General features: G+C 52.8%; 1 protein-coding gene across 1 annotated transcript in view; it reads left to right on the top strand.

The window, feature by feature from the left end:
- Positions 1-2,891: 2,891 nt before the first annotated feature.
- The window catches only part of ZC3H3 (zinc finger CCCH-type containing 3), a 186,677-nt gene continuing 169,192 nt past the window's right edge, over positions 2,892-20,376 (top strand). The window contains exons 1-3 of the mRNA XM_086465474.1: positions 2,892-2,937; positions 6,256-7,639; positions 11,015-11,211. Of these exons, the coding sequence (XP_086321600.1) occupies positions 2,892-2,937; positions 6,256-7,639; positions 11,015-11,211 (1,627 nt within the window). The remainder of the gene's footprint in view (positions 2,938-6,255; positions 7,640-11,014; positions 11,212-20,376) is intronic.

Here is a 20,376-nt window from a genome sequence, read left to right on the forward strand (position 1 = left end):
CGAAATTTGGCGTTTCAGCTTGGCTCAGCAAGTTTGGGGAAAGCCATCGAGAGACTCTGGCCTAAACCAAAGCCGATGAGGCCGTGATTTCAAACGTGCGAGCGGCTTAATTGGGTCCTATCGCACGCTTGTCACTGGAACCGCAGTTCGAGTGGTGTTTAGGGCCATTAGAGGGATTAGCACCGTGTTTCTTCTGGGCTGAATGAGACAATTTAATTTCTCTTAAATGTCTTGCCCTCCCTGGGGCATTTTCTCACAGGCAGACACGCTGCCAGCGCGGCGTCAAAGACCTGCACTTGCTTTTTGCTGATTTTTTAATTAAATCAGATGAACAAGTGTCGTACAAGCGTAGTGCTATGAACAAAGAACAAGGGCTGTGAATTCCTGTAGCTTTCAGATGTGTTGCTTGTAATGGGCACGGAGTGCTGAGGAGGCTGAATGGGTAGAGCTTCCTCACGGTGGGCTGAAAATGCGGGGAAAAAAAGCATTTATTGTAGTAACGCAGCACCCTTGTCTCTCCTTTGCCCTCTGCATGCATCTCAGGGGAGATCTGTGCAAGCACTGCATGGGGCAGAATCTTTTCTCCGTTCCCTGGAGAAGATCCAGTTCATACTTAAAATGCTGTCCCTGCTTCTCTGGATGCCCCCACCCCACCTTGTGGGGAGCACCCATGGAGGATCAGAGGAGGATCCCAAGTGGCCAGAGACCCTCTAGCACTGCCTTGCCCCGTACTTTATTTTTAACTAGTTCCATATTTTGGTGTAAATTGGCAAAACGGGGCTCCCTGCTTTTAGCTCGCTCTTTCCTGAGGTTGGATTTTGTGGGAGTGCTGGTTACATGCCTTCACTATGTTAAAAATTAGCTTTTCCTCTGCGTGTATGGAATTAATTTTAATTCAGAGCAGCCCCTTCTCGCTCGTTTATGCAAGCCATTCAAATCCTTGTGCCAGCACACGGGAGGGAACAAGCAGCTGGGGGCGGAGGAGGCTTCTTTTGGCAGGAGTGCCAATTTCTGCCGGTTTCGAGCAGTTATGAAACTCGGGGTGGGGCTTCGTGATCGACTGAAGCCCATCTGAGGCCACCCAAAGGGAGGAGATTGGCCATCTCTGCCGGCCTGATCCCCAGCCCCTTCCCCTACGTGCAGGACTCTGTGACAAGAAAGGATGAGGGTGTTTTTTTTCTGTCTTAGAGCTTCAGGGGAGGCTAATAAGGGCCAGGCTCCCTGGCTGCTTTGTATTTTTGAAGCCTTTGCTACCATACGTTTATTCCTACGGGCTGTCTCTTCCCCATATTCCACCACTGAATTGCTTTAAAAGGCCGCTAAAGACCCTGTAAATAATTTACTAAATCTACCTTTCCGAGCAGGCCAGTTGTGGGCTTGCCCCAGGGATGTTATTTGATCGGTGCTGGGACAGGCAGAGCTCCCTCACTGCGACGGGAAGCGAGATGTCCCAAGGGACAGCTTCTGCTTTAAATGGTTTGAGGTTGATGATCGGTTGCTTTTAGAAAGTTCCCATCATGGGAGTGTTTAGAAGGAAGGAGCGTTGGGCTGATATAGCTCTTTGGCTCAGCTTTTTTCCCCCAAATTATTTAAAAGGATCGTTTTAGTCTGAATTTTTATCTCCTTTGCAGACTTGAGGTTCTGTTACAGCTTTAAATAAAGTTATGGGTTTTAATTGCCTTAGGGAAGAATGAAATTATTCAGAAAACAAACTCCATAAGGATAAAATCCATATAAATTATGTTCTCTAATTATGCTCTCAGTGGGATGGATACAATTGGTGGATACTCCTGATTTGTGCTGGTAACACGGGGCCGTCTGACTTTCAGGATGGGACACGTGCTCAGGGGATATAGTTCAGGTCAAAGAGAGTCTTTTTAGGGGATAAGGACTGTGACCGAATCTATGAAAACTGCCTTCTGCTCTCGATATGCCCCTGGTGTCTGGGAGGAATTGAGAAATTGGGGGGAACGTGAACTGCTCTGAGAGCTGCCCATGAAAGGTGTTCCTTGCAGTGACTTGCAGAGTCACCGAACTCCTTTTCTTGCTTAATTAGAAGGTGCAAACTCCCATGTCTGGTGGATGTCTCAAAATTATGTCGACTGCAGCAGCTCTTTTGCTCTGCTGTTGCTGAAGCCTTACCAGCACATCTAATGGGCAGCAAAGACTTTAAATGAGGGACCAAATTTGCCCGTTCTGGAAGCTGAAAACATCTACTATTCCCTTCACTCCCACAAGTAACGTTTGCAGCTTTGGGACTAGTTCTCCTGGGAATATTTTAAACAATTACAGTCAAAGTGTGAGAAAGAAGGACTCGCAAGGCTGGTGTGTGAAATTAGTTTCCTTACTGGAGCTGGTGCTATGGGGTCACCAGGAAATCCTCCGCCTGCAGCCTGTGGGGAGGCACTGGTGGTGGGAGGGGGCAGAGATTGGCAGGGGGGGCCTGGCTGGGCATGGGACAGGGGTTGGGGACAGGGGCTGGCTGGATAAGGCTGGGCAGGGGACAGGGGACAGCCAGGGTAGCCCAGGCTGGGGCTAGGGGCTGGGGCCAGCCAGGGTAGCCCAGGCTGGGGACAGGGGCTAGGGCCAGCCAGACCAGGCCGAGCACGGGACAGCGGTTGGGGCCAGCCGGGCCAGCCTGGGCTGGGGACAGGGGGGCGGAGGGAGCCGGGGCCCAGCGAACTGGGCCAAGTTCAGGCCCCAGGCCCCAGGCCCGGCTCAGGCCCCAGGCCCGGCTCAGGCCGCGCAAGGCCGCGGTTGTTTCGGTTGCCAAGCAACGGCGGCCGCAGCTGCGGAGCGCCACGTGACGGGCCCGTTGGTCACGTGACCGGCCAACGGCCGGCGCGCGGCGATGACGCGGCGGTGCGGGGCGGTGCGGGAGCGGTGCGGGGATGGAGGAGAGGGAGCGGCTGTGGCGGCAGATCCGCCTGCTGCAGGGTACGGCCCGGCCGGGGGGGCTGCTGGGAGGGGACCCGGGAGTTCGAGGGAGGAGGGGGACCCCGGAGTCTGAGGGGGGGAGGGGCGGGCGGGGGGAGGGAGGGGGACCCCGGGGGGGGAGGGGGAGGGGGAGGGGGACCCCGGGGGGAGAGGGGGACCCCGGAGTCTGGGGGGAGCGAGGGGCGGGTTGTGAGGGGGGCCCGGGAGTCGCTGGGGGGGAGGGGGGGGAGGGGCGATTTGTGAAAGGGATCCTGGAGGCCGGGGTGGGGGGAGGGGCGGTTTGTGAAGAGGGACCCCGGAGGGGGAGGGGTGGGTTGAGAGTACGGCCACCTGGGAGTCGGGGGGGGGGGGGGGAGGGGCGAGCTGTGAAGGGGACCTTGGAGGCTGGGGGAGGGGCAGGCTGGGGGGGGGGGAGGGGAACGGAGAGGAGCCTGGAGGAAGGGGGGGGGGTGAAGGGCTGAGGCCTGAGAAAGGCTCAAGGGGTGGGGGTGGGGGGGCAGGGCTGAGGCCTGAGAAAGGCTCAGGGCGGGGGGGGCGGGGAGAGGAGAGGGGAGAAGCCCGAGGAGTCCCGAGTGGGCCAAGGCAGGGAAGGAGCAGAGACCAGCGAGTGCTGGGGGAAGGTGGGGTTGGGGGTCCCCACGGAGGGGGGATCCCCACGCTGGTGGCTCCTGCAGGGCCTGTCGCCCTCCTGGCTGGGGGATGGGGGTGTCCTCTGCCCCGCAGGCCCCGTGGCTGGTGGCCTGGAGGTGGGATGGTGGTGGGGGGTACATTGGCGTGCCCTTTCCTTGCTCTGATGAGCATCAGCGCTTATTCTTAGCACTAAACTCCCTCTATTTTTAGACCCCAAGGTAATTTTTCCTCGTTAGTAAGGCCAGACACTCTGGTTGGGCCTTGCTGGGGGGGGATCTGTCTCTGTCCGGGAGCTCCTCCGTGGGGGAGGTGTGAGGAGAGGGTGGAAAACTTAGTCCTCAACCTCCTCCAGGAGGGATCTGCTGACGCTCGAGCAGCTCCGTGACCTCTCGTGGAGGAAAAACTTAAATGTGCCTGAAAGGCGCATGGCTCAAAAATCCTTTGGTCATTTCTTTTGTTGGAAGGGGTTTCAAAAGGAGCCCCTGCCTCGTTGGCACGGATCTATTAGCCAAACGACTTTGTTACGAGACCAAAGCACCGGGGAGGTGCTGGTGGCTTGGCAGAGGGGTGGTGTCCAGTCGCACTTGGTGGGTTTTGGGGTCGGTGGGTCTTTTGTGGCCTCCCTTTTAAAAGGAGTTTTCCTCGGCAAAGGTAGCGAGTTCATAACCCTCTTTGGTCGGTAGATTGGCAGCGATAACGCACTGTATTAGTAATATTTCACAGGCTGGATAATAGTAATATTTCACAGGTTGGATAAAGGTATGGCTTTCCCTAATTTTATCTAATAATATGGAGAAAGGGGATGAAAAAAAAAAAGAGAGAAAGAAATATCACCACTCCTGGAGTCCAGCGATGTCTTGCAGGTCTGGTCTGATCTTTGGTGGTGGGTGCACGCCTGTGTCTTGATTATTGGTGTTTTTAATTGTCCTTTTTCGTTAATATTTGTGAGTCCTGTTTGGATTATCCCCTCCCTCTTCTTGCTTTTCGGGCTAATTAGGATGCAGGCAACATTTTGGGGGCTCCAAGGGGGTTTTGTCTGCTGTAGATAAGGGAGCGGACCTCCTCAAGTCCAGTGTCCACCTGGAGATAAAGGAATGGGCCTCCCCAAATCCAGAAACACCCCTCTTCTACAGTGTGTGTCTGGAGAGGGGGGGTTGGGGAGCTGCTGCAACTGAAGCCCCCTTATCGATCACCCCAACTGAAGTTTCTGAAGGGGGGACACTGCTCCACCCTCTTCCCTCCGAGGAGGGAGCACCGCTGCACCTTCGTGGGGCTTGTTCCCTCCTTGGAGCAGGTTGTTTTTAGGGCTAATGCATCAAACTTGCACTGTAAAACAGGTTTGTTCAAGACACCTATATAAAATCTGCAAAATAAGGTTGTTTAAGGAAAAAAAAATAAATCAGGCTGTCCTTTACAGATGGGCAGTGACTCAACAGCGAAGCTGGGGCCACCTTGGAGCCTCTTTGAAGAAGAAGAGCCGCAAAGCTGGTGAAGGGAAAGATGGAGGGAGGGACTCTTCATCGGGGGGGGGTAGTGATAGGATGAGGGGTGATGGTTTCGAACTGAAAGAGGGGAGATTGAGATGAGATATTGGGAAGAAATTCTTCACTGTGAGGGCGGTGAGACACTGGAAGAGGTTGCCCAGCGAAGCTGTGGCTGCCCCCTCCCTGGCAGTGCTCAAGGCCAGGCTGGATGGGGTTTGGAGCAACACGGTCTGGTGGAAGGTGACCCTGCCCATGGCATGGGGGTTGGTACTAGAAGGTCTTTAAAGTCCCTTCCAACCCAAACCAGTCTGTGATTTTTATAAGGGTCTGGAGCACAAGTTGTATGAGGAGCAGCTGAGGGAACTGGGGGTGTTCAGCCTGGAGAAGAGGCTGAGGGGAGACCTTATCGCTCTCTACGCCTGAGAGGAAGCTGTAGTGAGGTGGGGGCCGGTCTCTTCTCCCAAGTGCCAAGCGATAGGACAAAAGGAAGTGGCCTCAAGTTGACCCAGGGGAGGTTTAGATTGGATATTTGGAAGAATTTCTTCCCCAAAAGGGTTGTCAAGCCCTGGAACAGGCTGCCCAGGGAAGCGGTGGAGTCGCCATCCCTGGAGATGTTTAACAGCCGTGCAGATGTGGCGCTGAGGGACAGGGTTTAGTGGTGGCCTTGAGCAGGGCTGGGTTAACGGTTGGACTCGATGATCTTAAAGGTCTTTTCCAGCCTAAATGGTTCTGTGCTTTGTGTTTGGGGCTGGTGGTGGCTGTGGTGGGCTACGTGCATGAGCGGACCCTCAGAGCCTGCTCTGAAAAGATACCTGGAAAGAAAATTAGCATTTTTTAATAATTAGGCTCCAAAACCAGTAGCTTAAGCGTCCGTTTTGGCACGTAAAAAAGAGCATAAAGGGGCAAAATGTGGCTGATGGCACTGGTGCGGTGTGTTAAGGGTCTGTTGGTGAGTCTGTGGTTCGCAGCTGTGTTGAGTGGTCCTGTGAAATCGCTTTTGTTCCTGGCTTGTCGTGAGGATCGAGGGAAGATGTTGAAGTTTTTCTTTCCAGCGCTGGTTTTCCGAAACGTGGCCCGCGCGAGCCCACGCGGAGCGATCGTCCTCGAGGAAAACCAGCGCTGTGATGCTGGGGAAACTCCCGTGGGACTGGTGTTTAACAGCGAAACTCCTAGTGATTAACAACCGCCATCTTCTTCTCCTTAGGTCTCATAAACGACCATAAAAACACGCACGGGGACGCGCCGCGGCCGCTGCCAGCCGTGCCGCCGAGATGGACCAATCCCCCCCGGCCTGCCTTCAGTGGGAGGGGGACGTTTTCAGCCCGGTACCCCCAACAGGCTCCCAGGGATTTCCAGCAGCGCCAGGGCCACTCCTGGAGGAAAAAATACTCCCTCGTCAACCGCCCGCCGGGATCAGCGTGTGATGGCGGAAGCGCCGGCGGATCTCAAGCTTTTGGAAGCCGTGGGGACAACCAGGCCCCTGAGCCACCAGAATCGTCCCCAGAGAGACATGTGGACTTGACCACAGATGGTAATATCGTTGTGGGGATCCAGCTGCCACAGAGGGCTGGCCCGTTTGTAGACACGAAAGATTTTGCCGCCGTGGGTTCTTACTGTGAGTTTTCTGGGCTGAAAACGGTGGTCGTTGCTCCAGGTGACAGTGGAAATGCGCCGAAAGCCCTGCCCGCCGGCCAAAGCGTGGAGAGAAGACCCTCGCTCTCCATTTCGTTTAGTTCCTCTCACCGCTTCGTGAGCTCAGCCTACGGGAGCGCGGCGGAGAAGCCTCGAACGGTGCGTCTTGCCGGTGACGCGGCCGGGAGCTTCCCTACCTCCTGTAGAAGCACCAGCGAAAGCGCCGTGACGCTGAAGTCGGAACCTTTGGCGTCGCCGGATCGTGAGCCGGCTCAGCACTCGGTACGGAGGAAGGCAGAACCACCAGCTCCGGGACAGTCTGGTTGTGAGCAGCTCGGGGAGGCTTTCAGAGAGCCGAAGCTCCTTGGGAAGGGTGAGACAGGCTCTGGATCCACTCAGGCTGCGGCTTCGGTGATTGGGGTGACGCCGGTGAAGAGCAGGTTTTCGGTAGTCCCCAAAGCTGGCGGTCTCCAAAGAGCTGCCTCCACATCCATCTCCAGCAAAGCTCCGAAGTTCAGGAAAACGAATTACACGTGGATCGCAAGCCCTGGTAGATGCTCTCGTCCTGTGAAGAGATGGGTCAGCCCTAGAGCTTCTGAAAGTGCCAAGAAGGTGGCCGGTGGAGGGGACAGAGGTGCTAAACTGTCACCAAAAGCAGACTTGGGAGCAAAACTGAAGAAATCAGGACTGCAGGCCAAACTGGGCGTTTCTCCCAGTAAGTATAAGTGGAAAGCCTCCAGCCTCCAGACCTCACCCTCCACCTCCAAGTCAGCGTTCAGGTGGCGATGCGAGGATCAGAAAAAACCGCCGGCCCCCAACCTCCCTCGAGCCGGCGCCGCCCCACCGCCTCCGTCCGTTGGTCTCGGCGGGGTGAAGTCGTCCTTCGGCGACGCCGCGTTGTCCAGCTATAAAGTGAAGAGCCGGACAAAAATCATCAAGAGAAAAGGCAACGCGGGGTAAGTCGCTGGTCATCGTCAGAGCGGTGGTGTTGCGCTTGTATTGCGTGTCCCTTGGCTTCATGTACCTTGTGGCTGTGAGATTCCAACGAGGGCTGTTGTATCCTGGAGGGCTGTTGTATCCTGGAGGGCTGTTGTATCCTGGAGGGCTGTTGTATCCTGGAGGGCTGTTGTATCCTGGAGGGCTGTTGTATCCTGGAGGGCTGTTGTATCCTGGAGGGCTGTTGTATCCTGGAGGGCTGTTGTATCCTGGAGGGCTGTTGTGAAAACGGGGAAATCAATCCGGTCTTGTGTGGCCAGCACTGAATATGTGACAGACACAAATCGGGAGACAAATAGTAATTGTTTTATTTACAGCAACATTTGCAGGTTCTTTTGGATTGCTGGGGATAAATTAAAAGCTACAGATATAACACAAGGTTTATCACTAATATAACAACAACAACATGCACCATACGCACACGTACACACCAACAACAATAACAACTTGCCCGCTGTAGGCCTGGCTGCTTGGCAGATAGACAAGCCTGTCGAACAGGGATACAGTGGGACGAGAGACAGTAAAGTCACGACAAACAAGAACCAAGGATACACTCAGGGAAGCACAGAAATGCACCTGAGGGGAAAAGGTGAAATACACCCGGGGAGGAAAAGTTTATCAGCGTTAGCTGAGGTCAATAATCTGACCCAGACGGCGTCCCAAGTTGGGGGGGATGGAGAAGGAGCGAATTCGTCAATCCATCCAGTTGTCGGTATGGTTCTGAGTTGATCCTGTCCCGATTTTTGGGCCGAAATTGGGGTGATATTTATACTTGAATTTTTACATGACTTCACTAGGGTATACGTGCGGGTGGGGATGACTCCAGACAATCTTCATCGCTTATGTTAATGCCACAAAGTCCGTTCATGGGTGGAGGTAGTGGCTCCTTTTTCTTTAGGACAAAGGGAATGGCTTATGTTAATGCCACGAAGTCTGTTAATTCACACCTGCATGGGGGGAGGTAGTGGCTCTTTTTGTTTGGGGCAAAGAGAATGGGGGACTGGGACCACATCTCACACTCCTTTGGGCATCCATCTAACACCAGATCTCGATCTAGGGACGGTTGCCCCCTGCCCAGTGCTTGCCACTTCGCCCAGTGCTGAATTCCATGCTTCCAGGTGTGCAGCTACGTGGTGTACATGACTTGGACTTTGGGATTTAACTTTGCGCTCTCTCTACAAGGCTATATTTGCCTTTCTTTTTCCAAGTGCTTTAACTTCATTGTGTCTGGAGGCATCCCGCTTTCCAGGGTTGCAAGGTCTCAACTTGGAATTGTTGTTGCAGTCTGTGTAACGCTGACTTTAACCTTTCCAACAGAGCGGGGACTTTAACTTTGACCTTCAGAACCTCAGAGCAGGGTTTTCTTCTCGTCTCCCATCCCTGTTCTGCGAAGGCAGCGCTTAGGAGGCTCCTCCCTCACCTGAATAAAGGACTAATATTCGAAGGGAAGGAAATAGCCTGGATTTATTTTCAAACTCCCACCACCTTGTTGCGTTGGGGGCTGGAGAAGGGAGGAGAAGTGGCGTTGAGTCGCTGTTACCGTGTGTGGCATGTCCCCATGAAGCATTGTGGAGAGCCTGGGATGGAGCAGGGGTGGGAGGTGAGCTCTGCAAGCCGGGAAGAAGCCCTCTCCATCATGTTCTGCTGATGCTTCCCTCCCTTGGGTGCCATCCTTTTGTGCCGTTCACCGCTGTAACCCAAAGCGTCCTCCCTGGAGGCTCTCGCTGTTCCTTCTCCTGTTGGGAGGACGCGCTGTGCCAGAGCAGCAGATACTCCTGGGGTCTTGTGGAGCAAATTCTCCCCCCCCGACTGTGCCTGATAGGGACAGAGAACAATGGGAAGGTTATAAACGAAGCTTGGTGGAAGGAAAAGGCGTGTGTGGGCCGAGTTATCTGCAAAAGGGATTTACACCGAGCTGGGAGCTGAGGGGAAACAGATAAGAGGTTGGGACCAAACTCTCTGAAATCCAGTGTCTCGTGGAAGTGCTGCGAGGGCTTCGTTATGTTGGGCTCCTGGTGGGGAAGCTGTTTGGTGCCGCTTTTCTCAGCAGAGCTGGATGCAAGCCTGGCCTGTGCCGCTGGGAAGGGAGAAGCGGGTTGGGGTGAGGGTTGGTGGCAGAGCTGTGTCACCTCTGCCACTGAACTCGGAGAATACCCTCAGCGTAGTGGGCGCGTGGTTTGGCTCCTTCCTTGCTGCAGGAGCCTGAGCTCTTGAAAATTGAGGGCTGTGGCCTAAATGACTCTTCGAAGCGACACCATGAGCTGGTAACGTGGCACTGGTTGAGGATCTGGGGCCTCGATTCTCGCTTCTGTTTTCCCAGATCCTCTGCTCGCTGCTTCGCCGCAGGTTTCCATCCTTGCCTTGCCCTCCTGGTTTGCTGGGGAGTGTGTCTGTGGGTGGATCGTGCTGGGAGGGTCGTCCTGGAGCGACGTGCCTGGAGAAGCTGGGATTGTTTTGGATGTTTTGGTAGTCAGGGAGATGAGACATCCCCCTCATCCCGCTAAAGGCCAGTGGGACTAGGGAAGGGACTGTCACCCTCAACTTGGCACTGCTGAGGCCTCACCTTGAGTACTGGGTGCAGCTTTAGGCCCCTCACTCCAAGGCAGACATTGAGGCTCTGGTGTGTGTCCAGAGAAGGGCAACGAAGCTGGGGAAGGATCTGGAGCACAAGTTGTATGAGGAGCAGCTGAGGGAACTGGGGTGGTTTAGCCTCGAGAAGAGGAGGCTGAGGGGAGACCTTATCGCTCTCTACGGCTGAAAGGAGGTTGTAGTGAGGTGGGGGTTGGTCTCTTCTCCCAACTACCAAGCAATAGGACAAGAGGAAATGGCCTCAAGTTGCACCAGGGCAGGTTTAGGTTGGACATTAGGAAGAATTTCTTCCCCAAAAGGGTTGTCAAACCCTGGAACAGGCTGCCCAGGGAAGCGGTGGAGTTGCCATCCCTGGAGATGTTTAACAGCCGTGTAGACGTGGCGCTGAGGGACATGGTTTAGTGGTGGCCTTGAGCAGGGCTGGGTTAACGGTTGGACTCGATGATCTTAAAGGTCTTTTCCAGCCTAAATGGTTCTGTCCTCTCCCCGGTATCTGTTGAGCAGAAAGCAGAAGGGAATGAGTAGAGTTAGGCTGTCAAATACCTCCTCCTCCATCTGTGCTTTACCAGAAATTCGTCACCCTTGCCTATTTTCTTGCAATTTTCTGTTCAGTGCTTTGTATCACCCTTGGGTGGGGGAGCAATGTGGAGCTTGGTGACCCAGCTTCTCTTCTCAGCTCTGGGCAAGGGGATCAAGTGCGTCTTGGTCACCTCTCTCCTCTAACTGTGCGGTGTTTCCCTTCCCAGTTCCCTGACAGATAAGAAGAACAACTCCTCGCCTACCACGCCTCTGAAAAGCCACTTCCACCTCAAGAAGAAAAACTCCCTGCGGGGGAAACCTTCTGTGACGCTGAAACGCTCCTCGCCCAAGGGCCTGGTGCAGATCACCAAGCACAGGCTCTGCAGGCTGCCGGCCACCAGGACGCAGGTCTCCACCAAGGAAGGTAGGAACAGTCATCCCAAGGGGTGACGGTGCTTGCTTTCTCTGTGCCGCTGGCAAAGTGGTTCCAAGGGAGGTTCTTCAGCTTGGAAATGGGTTACCAGGTGCTCCAGGAGGTGAATCTGCTGTTGTTGGTCCTGAAACAAACATTGAGGAGCAGAAGTTTGGTTGGAGTAAGACTTCTGCCTTCCCCCAGAGCTGTCTGGTGTGTTGACATCTCCAGACGAGGCCGTTTTAAAGCTGCTTCTTCCTTTTGATGGGGTTTTGCTGGGCTTGCAGGCATCAAAGAGGAAGGTGCTCAGGGGAGGAAGGGGATGGCAGAGGCAGCACTACATCTGTAAGACTCATCTCTCCTTTTGCACGAGGCAAAAGCTTGTGTGTGTCACGAGATGCCCTCCTCTAGCAACTACAGACCTACCTAATGTATCCCAGTGCCACGTCTGTGGGTGTCTGGGTTTTGTATGTTAATTTGCTTAAAATAGCAATAATTAGAGGAATACTTCGTTTTGTTCGTTGTGTTTGCCTCCACATCCTGCTGCTTTGGGTCAGAGCAGAAAGCAGCTGCTTGGGGCTGGGAGAGCCACCCCTCCGCGTGCGTGAGGTGCTGCTGGGATGTTTCTGGCTCAAAGTCCGGCTCTGCCCTTCGGTGGGGATGTGGTCACAGATGAGCGGCTTTGCTCCCCTGAGGTTCAGCTTTCTCAAGCGGATCGGCGGTGCCGTTTTGGCGGGGTGCCTGCGCTGTGCTCCTTCCCGGCACGGCAGGGGGGGCCGGTGACGCAGCGGTGGGGAGGGCTGGTGGGGCCACGGTGTAGCTGTGATCTGCCTCCCAAAGTAAAGCTGTTGAGCCTCTGTTTTGAGGAAGACAAATTCTGTGGTTTCCTGCTCGGTGTGTTTACACGTGTGGTTATAATCCGGGTTCAAATAGCTGCGCTGAGGTGCTGCTGCGCTGAGGTGCTGCTGCCTTTTGACGGATGAAAAGATAAGACCGAGGGCTTGCGGTTCAGGAAAGGGAAAAGCTTTTTGTGGGAGGAGAAGAAAAGATTTTTCTCTTCGTGTGTGTGTGTGTTTGAAGAGGGGTTTGGAGGAATGGGGAGGGGGCGACGCTGGGAGGAGAGTGTTGGATGTGGTGCTTTAGGAGGTGGGCAGGGAGACTTATGGGAGGGGCAGGGCAGGGAGAAGATGGGCATTTGTGCAGTTGTGTTGGTGGTCCAGCTTTCAAGCAGTTCACCAGGCTTTGGGGCTGAGTCTTGCTCCATTGAAGGATGTCAGGAAACCCTTTGGTGTCTGGAGAGGTGTGAAGGCTGCAGCAGCAGGTACAGTTGGAGGTCTCGGTCGTAACTCACGCCGTGGTGGCTCTTCTGGGATCTCTGAAACCAGAAGCACGTGGCCAGATCCAGCGGTGATGGCGCTGTGGGCACAACAAGGCTTTTCTTCCTGGGGTGATGGTGATGGGTGGGGTGGGGAACGCAGCCCTTCAGCCTCCCAGGAACTGTCCACTGCTTGTTCTGGGGTGAATTTAGGACTCACAAACTGCTTGGTGGGGACCTTTCTCCAGTGTGGCATGTCCAGTACGAGTCACTGAATAAATTTTTGTCCTGTAAAGCTCCTTTTTAAACAACTTGCTGTGCTTGCCGAGAGTCTGACACGAGCAGCTCTGCTGAGATCCAGAGCAATTCGGGGTTGCGACAGCATTTTAAGTATGAGGAAATTGAGACACTGCTGATGACAGGGCTCCAGGTGATCCAGGACCAGATCCTTGTTCTCCACGTAGCTTCATGTTTGAGCAGAGCTTTTGCCGTCGTTTGCTCAGCTGCCTGTGTCATCGAGGAGGTCACAGCACTGAAGCTGCTGCCTTGGGAAGGCTCCCTCATGCCCAGTGAAGCTCACTTGCTTTGGCCAACATCTCTTCTTTTTTAGAAGCTGTCAGTAAAAATGTGTGTGTGACCAAATGAAGCTTCACATAGGTGAAGAATGTACAAAATGGATCAAAATCTTCTTCCTTCCCCTCCCAGGGAGCGTGGCTGGCAGCTGCCAAAAGCCTGTGTCTTTTGGGAATGTATTCTGAATGCTAGGTAACGTTCCCATACCGATTTTTTTGATTTTCAGCTGCATAGGGCTGAAAATACGCAGCTAGAGCAGAATTGTGGTTGTGCTCCTGGGTTTGTTCAAAGTAAAGTCGGTAAATAAAGAAGTTTAGAGGTGAAAAAAGAAGGAATATAGGTCTGGAAGTGACGTTGGGAGAGCGTGGAGTTCATTCCTCTGTCCAAAAGTGGATCAAATTACCCAACCATTCCTGATAGATCCTAGGGAAGCCTAGCACAGACAAAACCCTGGTGTAGAAGAGTTGTGAGTTGGCTGCATTGAAGTGACTTAGGCTATTTTCCAGCTTGGATCTGTGCACTTCCCAGCCTTAGCTCAGAGATGGGGAAACTACTACTTTAATAAAACTTGGTGGCTCTTATGCTTTGCAACCTGCAGTACCTGCTGTAAAAAACCCAAAAGTGTCTTCATTTGGTTCCTAAAATGACTAAAAGCAAAAGGAAACATCCTGCCTGCTTTTTCCTGTGTGTAGATGTGTGTGTACACATGTCAGACTACTCTTCCTCACTTCATAAATGCCACAAATCCTTCTTTTCCCTGTGCTTCACTGCCCTAGTGGGAGCACAGATGCTGATGCCTTAGATGATGAATTACAAGGTGCTTCCCCACCATGATTATGAAATGGCTTCTGAATTTCTTTCTTGCAGTGGAGAGGAGTTATACTCTGGTAGATGAGCCATTATTTGGACTGGAAAATGGACTGGCAAGGGGCACTGGGATCCCTTCAAGCTCTGGAAGGACTCCTTAGGCCTCCCAGGGAGGAGGGTACAAGGTTGTTTCTGCTGTGTTTGCTGCTGCAGCCTCTCTGCAGAGCTGAATTAAACACATCTTTCTGCTAGGAGGAGTTTGGGCAGTGGAGATCCCTCGCTGAGTGTATTTTCTGGTGACGTGGTGACCATCAGAACTTGGCTGCGTGTCCTCTTGCCGGAGAGGTTCTCTCAAGACGCGACGCAACGGTGGAAGTTTGACAGTTCTTGTCATCTTTACCGTGCTCACAGGCTTTCCCCTCGCTGCTGGGACATCAAGTGCCAAATGCTTGAGGTAAATGGTTGCTGATCACCCAACCCCTGTCGTCCCATCATCTCCGTGGATCCAGAAGGTCTTGATTTGCTCCTTTCTGTGCCGTTGGCAGCTCTGCGAGGCGGCTGCTGAGCGACACACGGCTGCTTTGCTTCTCCCCGGAGCAGAGCGATTCTGCCAGAGCCTTGACCGCTTTAAAATCGCCGGATGGATTTTTGGCAGGGTTGGTGTTGCTTGCTGGGCACCCGGTGATGGCTGAGGACTAGCAAGGTGCCTGCCCCGCACCTTCCTGCTTTTACCTTCCTCTTGGCAGCAGCGGCCTTGCCTGCAGCGTGGAGGCCGAGTAGGCCTTGACACCCTTCGTGCCTACCTTGGTAATTAGCCCGTGGATTTGGTTCCTTTGATTAGAATTGAGTTTGTAGGGTGGGATCCTTTATACCTTCAGGCTTTTCTTTGAGAAGGTTCAATCCTCAGCGGTGTGTTTGCAGCTCAATGTGTTGAACTATTCTTATGCTCTGGGTTTCTACAGCTGTTGAATTATTGCTGGACTGTTCCTCCCTGTGCTGGGACTCTGCCCAGGGAGACACTTATGGTCTAGTACAAAAAGATTGTTAGATGCTGGATGGGGTGGGGACATTTTCAAGGTGACAGCACTTGGAGCAGCTCAGACCTTGCTTGCATTTGGTCCCTCTAAACGTATAATTATATATGTAGTGGTAGGTGTCTTCTGGTTTCACAGCGGTCCTGTAGCAAGCTGGGAAGAAGTGAAGGCTCGTGGGTTCAATTCCTGGCTCTTGGGTTATCAGAGAGGTTTTGGGAGGGTGGTTTTTATTTGACCCAGCGCCTGTGTCGGGGCTGAGGACGGAGGGGCGGCTGAGGAGCAGCGTGGGTGCAAAAAGCTGGGTCAGCCCCTTCCTTCCCCGCCAACGCGGGCGGCATGGTGACACGGCGTGGCTGTTCCCTTGTTTGACTTGTTAAACAGGCTTTTGGCCTGTGGGACATGAGCTGGGTCTCTTGTTTGGCCTGTTAAACAGGCTTTTGGCCTGTGGGACATGAGTTGGGGCACCACACGTCCACAGGAGCCACTCAAGCGCTTGACCAAAGCAGAGAGGAATAGAAAATGGGCTGTTGCTCAGCGCGGCCAAATTCATGTTGATAAAACAACCTTTAGGTGTTGGATTTCTTGATCTCTTAGTACTTAATGTGCCATTAATATTAGAGTTCCTTTTTTTTTTTTTTTTTTTCCTCCTTTACCTTCTCAGGCTCTTTTTGGAGGGGAGGAGAACTTGGAGATAATTGCTTTGCTGGGAGTTGTGACTCCACTCAGGTAGCTTTGGGCACGGGCGTGAGCCTGATGAAGCCACAGACCTTCCCCTTCTCTGAACTGGCTTCACGACTTCTGCTTCGTTCGGCACCTGCCTGTTTCAGGCCTCCTCTACACCTTTATCTATAGAAGTGGCAGATCAGGTTGTCTTGCTCGCCTCTGGTGTGGGCGAGTCGGTTTGGATCTGAATTGGAGATCTGGTAGGAGGGGGGTAAAAGGCAGCGGTTGCTTCTCTCCTCATCCAGGGAAAAGCTTGAGGACCAACAAGGATCATCCAGCTGCTGAATACGCTCCTCAGGCCACTGTAGTGCGTAGAAATAATCCAGCCTGTCTGAATGCAAGCTGAAGTTAATGGTGATTTCTAGTTTTTCCTTCAAACATAGATTGCAAGTGCTCGCCCAGCTTGAACTTTTAATTCCCCTCTTAACTGGGAGGGAATTGCACTGGGGACATTGCCGGGCTCCGCCCTCGTACTGCAGTCCCTTTTTGGATGCAAGAAGCAAGGCCAGCCGGTGATGAAGATGTGGGTATGATTTTCATGGATGTCAATTCTCCCAACCATCTCTCTTTTTTTCTTGAGCATCTGAACCGAAGGATTTGATTTGGAGAATAAATACGAGGCTCTGCTCCGTCATTTGCAGAGAAACTTTCCTGCCGGTAACGCTGTGTTGTAATTATGTTGTTGAAATGGCAAATGTCTGTCCTGAATTTGCTTTCTGTTGCGTGTTTGTTGCAGCAAATGGCCGATAGAATCAAATTGTGGTGTGTATGTTGGGACAACACTTGTTTTTTTTGGCCGTGGGCTGTCTGATTAGCTTGGGCAGCCTTTATCCCCCTTCCCCTAAACTGAAGCTAGGGTTAATCCCGAAAGCGCAGGCCCTTGATCTTTTTAGCACCGATTTTAAGGCAAAATACCAACTTCTAAGGGAGGTTTGACTCCTCCAGATGCGGTGGCAGAGGGATGTGCCAGCTCCTCCTCTACTAAAAGTCCTGTGCCAGCAGCGCGGATGCGGGAATCCCCCTCCCCTCATTCCCACCAGTGTTTTACTCCCGGCTCTAGCTGGTTTTTATTGGTAGTCTTGCAGGATGAGGCCCTGTCTTAACTCTTTGTTTTTTGATGAAAGACAGGGGAGTCCTTGCAGCGTGAACCTTGCCTCACCCCTGCAAAACCAAAAAATCAACGCTGTTGCCCTCGGTGGCTGCCACAACTCTTGTGCGACGCCGCTGCGCTGGTAAGTGTTCACCCTGCTCGGGCATTCAGCGTGACGGCGCTGTCGTTTCTTATTCTCCTGGCTTTTTCTCGAGGGAAAACTAGAAGGAAGTGCTTAAAATGAAGATATTTTCGATTTCTTTTAACGTCAAAGAGGTGGCAGCTCTATGGCCGGGGAGCCACGCCGTGTGTGTTTGCTGCGTGTCCGGGAGCGACGGCTGTGCGATGCGCTTGGGTTAAGGAGGAGAATTGGGGATTTTGGGGAGTCTCTCATGCCGCCCTTCCTTCCCCATAGCCCTGCAGAGGGCACTCGTGCCCCTTGCATCTCCCCAGTCCACCTTTTTCTGGTTATTGATGGCCTAATTTCGTCTTTATGTGAAAGAAAGCAGATATCAAGTAATTTGCAGCAATAACCTGCTAATGCTGGGCCAGTATCAAAACTCCCATGTTCATTTCAAGTGGCAGATAAAACACTAATATATAATTATCCTTGCAAATTGGATTGTTTTAAATAACCAAAAGGCTATGGCCAGGAGAAAACTATCCCATTTCCCTTGAGTTACTATTGCAGTGTAATTGCTGCGTTCAATCAATTTCCTTGGCATTAGAAATTCCATCACAATCAACATTAAGCTTTATTCATTGTGATGGCTAAGAGCCGGGCCATTTCTCCTCTTTTCCTTAACTGGCAAAATTAATCAGGGAAAAGATTTTAAACATTTACCCGTGCGAAAGAGGTCAGCTCTGCCACTATATTGCTCAGCAGATAAGGGGGCTAATAAAAAGAAAATTGAATTACTAATGATCGCCAGGAACAGAGTATATAAAACCTGGCAATCGCCCGGTTCAGGAAAAAGGAGAATCAATTTTCTTCGGACAAGGTGCGCTCGTTTTTTATTTTGGCGCATATTATCAGCAATTTAATTTGAAAGCGCATAAACAGGAGGAAACAGTTAGAAAATAATGAGCCCGAAGGTGTAAAATGCTGCAGGATATATGCTGTACACAATTTATTTGGCACAACAGATAATCACTTTAATTGAATTCAAAACTGCATTGTTCAGCAGGCAGCGCGGGCTGCCCGCCTCGCCCGGGGGGATTGCAGAATATTACAGAGATGCCGGCGAGAGGCTCTTTGGTGTCTTTTTTCCCCTCTGTAATGTCCCCTTCCAGGCAGGACTTCTCAGCCGTGTGCCCGGGATTGCTTCGGCACAGTCACAGCTGGCTGAAAGCAGAAGATGGAGAAAGCGAGAGGCAGGTTTCCCCAGGCACCCTTCCTTCTTGTGTATATTTATTTCTTAAATAATTTTGGTGCTGGGGTTGATGGTTTGGGGCGAGAGCGTCGCGTAACCGTGGCGGAAAGCGGCCGTGTCGTCTTCTGAACTTATGGCTGCGCTGAGCCTCCGGAGTGAGGAGCCTCCCTGCCTCCTCCTGCTCGTAGCGATCTCCCACTCTGCGTCTTCATCTGGTTTTTAGCTTCTGGATTATGCCCGGGGGAGAGGTGGGTGGTGAGAGGAATCCTTCGGCCGCCACAGGTCAGCGCGAGGGTTGTCTCTCCGGCTGCACCGCGGTGGTCCAGCCTTTAATTTCTGGTCTTTGGGTTCAAGGAGCGGAGTGGACGCGTGCTGGGGTGGGAATAATACCGTTCCTCAGTGTTTTGCCTGTTTCGGGGCGGTTTGTGGGCAGGAACGAGCCAACAGGGGTTTGATGAGGTGGCGCAGGAGGGGTTGTGTTACCATCTTCACCATAGGTGGAAGCCAAATCGGTGGGGAACCACAGCCCTGCAAATCCGTGGGCAGAGAGAGTTCATTTTGAGCCTAGCCTTTGTTGCATCCGCCACACGCACAGCTCAGAGACTCGTTTTCGTGGTTTCCCCCTTTAAAATACTCCTTTCCTCCTCATCTTTGTCTTTCTCGTGCTCCAGGTTGAGATAAGACAGCGGTTGGCGTCACGGTTTTCCTGCTTGTCCTCTGTTGCCACCACCAGCATTGAAGCTGGCTTCTGCCAACGTGCCGAATAGAAGGAAATCCTGTTTCTGTTTCCTTCTTTCCAGCGAGAAATTCCGTCAGGATTTGTAAGACCCGCTTCTGCCGTCTGCAGAAGAGTTTCTACAACTTTTTAAATTCCAGTTGCCTTCCAGAAAAATTCCCTAAACCCTAATTTCTCTCTCGGCTCGCTCGCTAACGGCGAGCCGCCTGTGGCACGAGGGCGAGGGGGCGCTTGCTCGGGCAAAGGGCTGGTGGCAGAAGTGGAAGGAGCTGCTTCGCGTTCCTCGTGCCCAGGCGAGCGCAGAAAGTCAACGGGGCGTAAATGGTGAGGAGTAAGTTATGGCTGGCATCCGAATGCTCAGCTGCTGTTAATTTTATGGACGCTGGGTGTTTGTATCTCTCTGGCAGCTTTGGCAACCTCACCGATGGATTTTATACCCTCTTCTGTGTGTTTTTTTTTTTTTAATTCTAAAGCAAAAGCCAATCAGTAAATATTTCTAACGGGAAGATTCTTGTTTGGGGCGCTGTGGTTTGGGGTTTCTTTTTAAGCTTTGTTTTATTTCTATTTCTTTTCAGTCGATTGCACAAGGTGTTGCTGCTGTTTGGGAGGTGGCAGCTCGGAGCACGTTGACAGCAGTTAAGCTGGTGCGACGTCTCGTGATGTTTTTGCGAGTCCCTGCCCTCAAGGAAGCCCTTGTTGGGTGCAGCTTGGGACCCCTCTGAGCTCGTCGTGTCTTTTCTTCTCTGCTCCATCATTAGCCTCGTTTTTCTGAGCAGGTCCTTCCTTCCTTATCCGAACCCGGTTCGCTGCTCGAGGCGTGCAAGGCTCATGTCATGACGCCGTCCTACGGAGGTTTGACCTTGCCCGTAAATCATTCTGTTGTCGGGTTTCTCTTCTGGCTTGTCCTTGGGAGCCCAGGGGTGGAGTGTGGCTGGCGAAGTGGCCGCTCGCTCCTTCGCAGTAAGCGGGGGAAAAGTTCACATACTTGGCTTTTTGCCGCCACCGGTTACGTCAGCGTTCGTAAGTAACAGTTTTGGGTTTCTGCCTTTACTTGGCCTTTACAGGTGACTTGTCCCAAGCTGCCAGAGGAGCTGCAGGCAGCCAGGATTCTGTTTTCAGAGCCCTCTTTTAAAAATAACTGCCTGCTTTGAGCGAGGGAAGTCAGCCTTGCTAAGCGAGGAGGTGTCACCACGTCACTAGCCTTCTCAGTGCTGGGTTCGGGGGTCGGGTAAAATAACGACAGCGATAGGGAGAGCGCTGAAAAAGTGTCAGAGGTGAGATCTGAAGGCGACAGGGTGACGAAGATGAGCGCAAGCGGCTGGACCTCTGCCAGGGTGAAGGTGTGGACCAAGCGAGGAGGGTCTGGGGAGCAGCAGGCGATGGTGTGTGAAACCACTCCGCTCTTTGCGTAGGGTTGCTTTAAATTATTCTTCGTTTCTGTGCCCGCTCTGTCTCCCTTTTTCCTCCAGAATTCAAACTCCACGCTCAATTTCATGTTGAAAATCGCCTTTCAAAACCTGTCTCCC

The sequence above is a fragment of the Leptosomus discolor genome, chromosome 5 (assembly GCF_034619465.1).
Source record: "Leptosomus discolor isolate bLepDis1 chromosome 5, bLepDis1.hap2, whole genome shotgun sequence".
In the NCBI taxonomy this organism is placed as follows: Eukaryota; Metazoa; Chordata; class Aves; order Leptosomiformes; family Leptosomidae; genus Leptosomus; species Leptosomus discolor.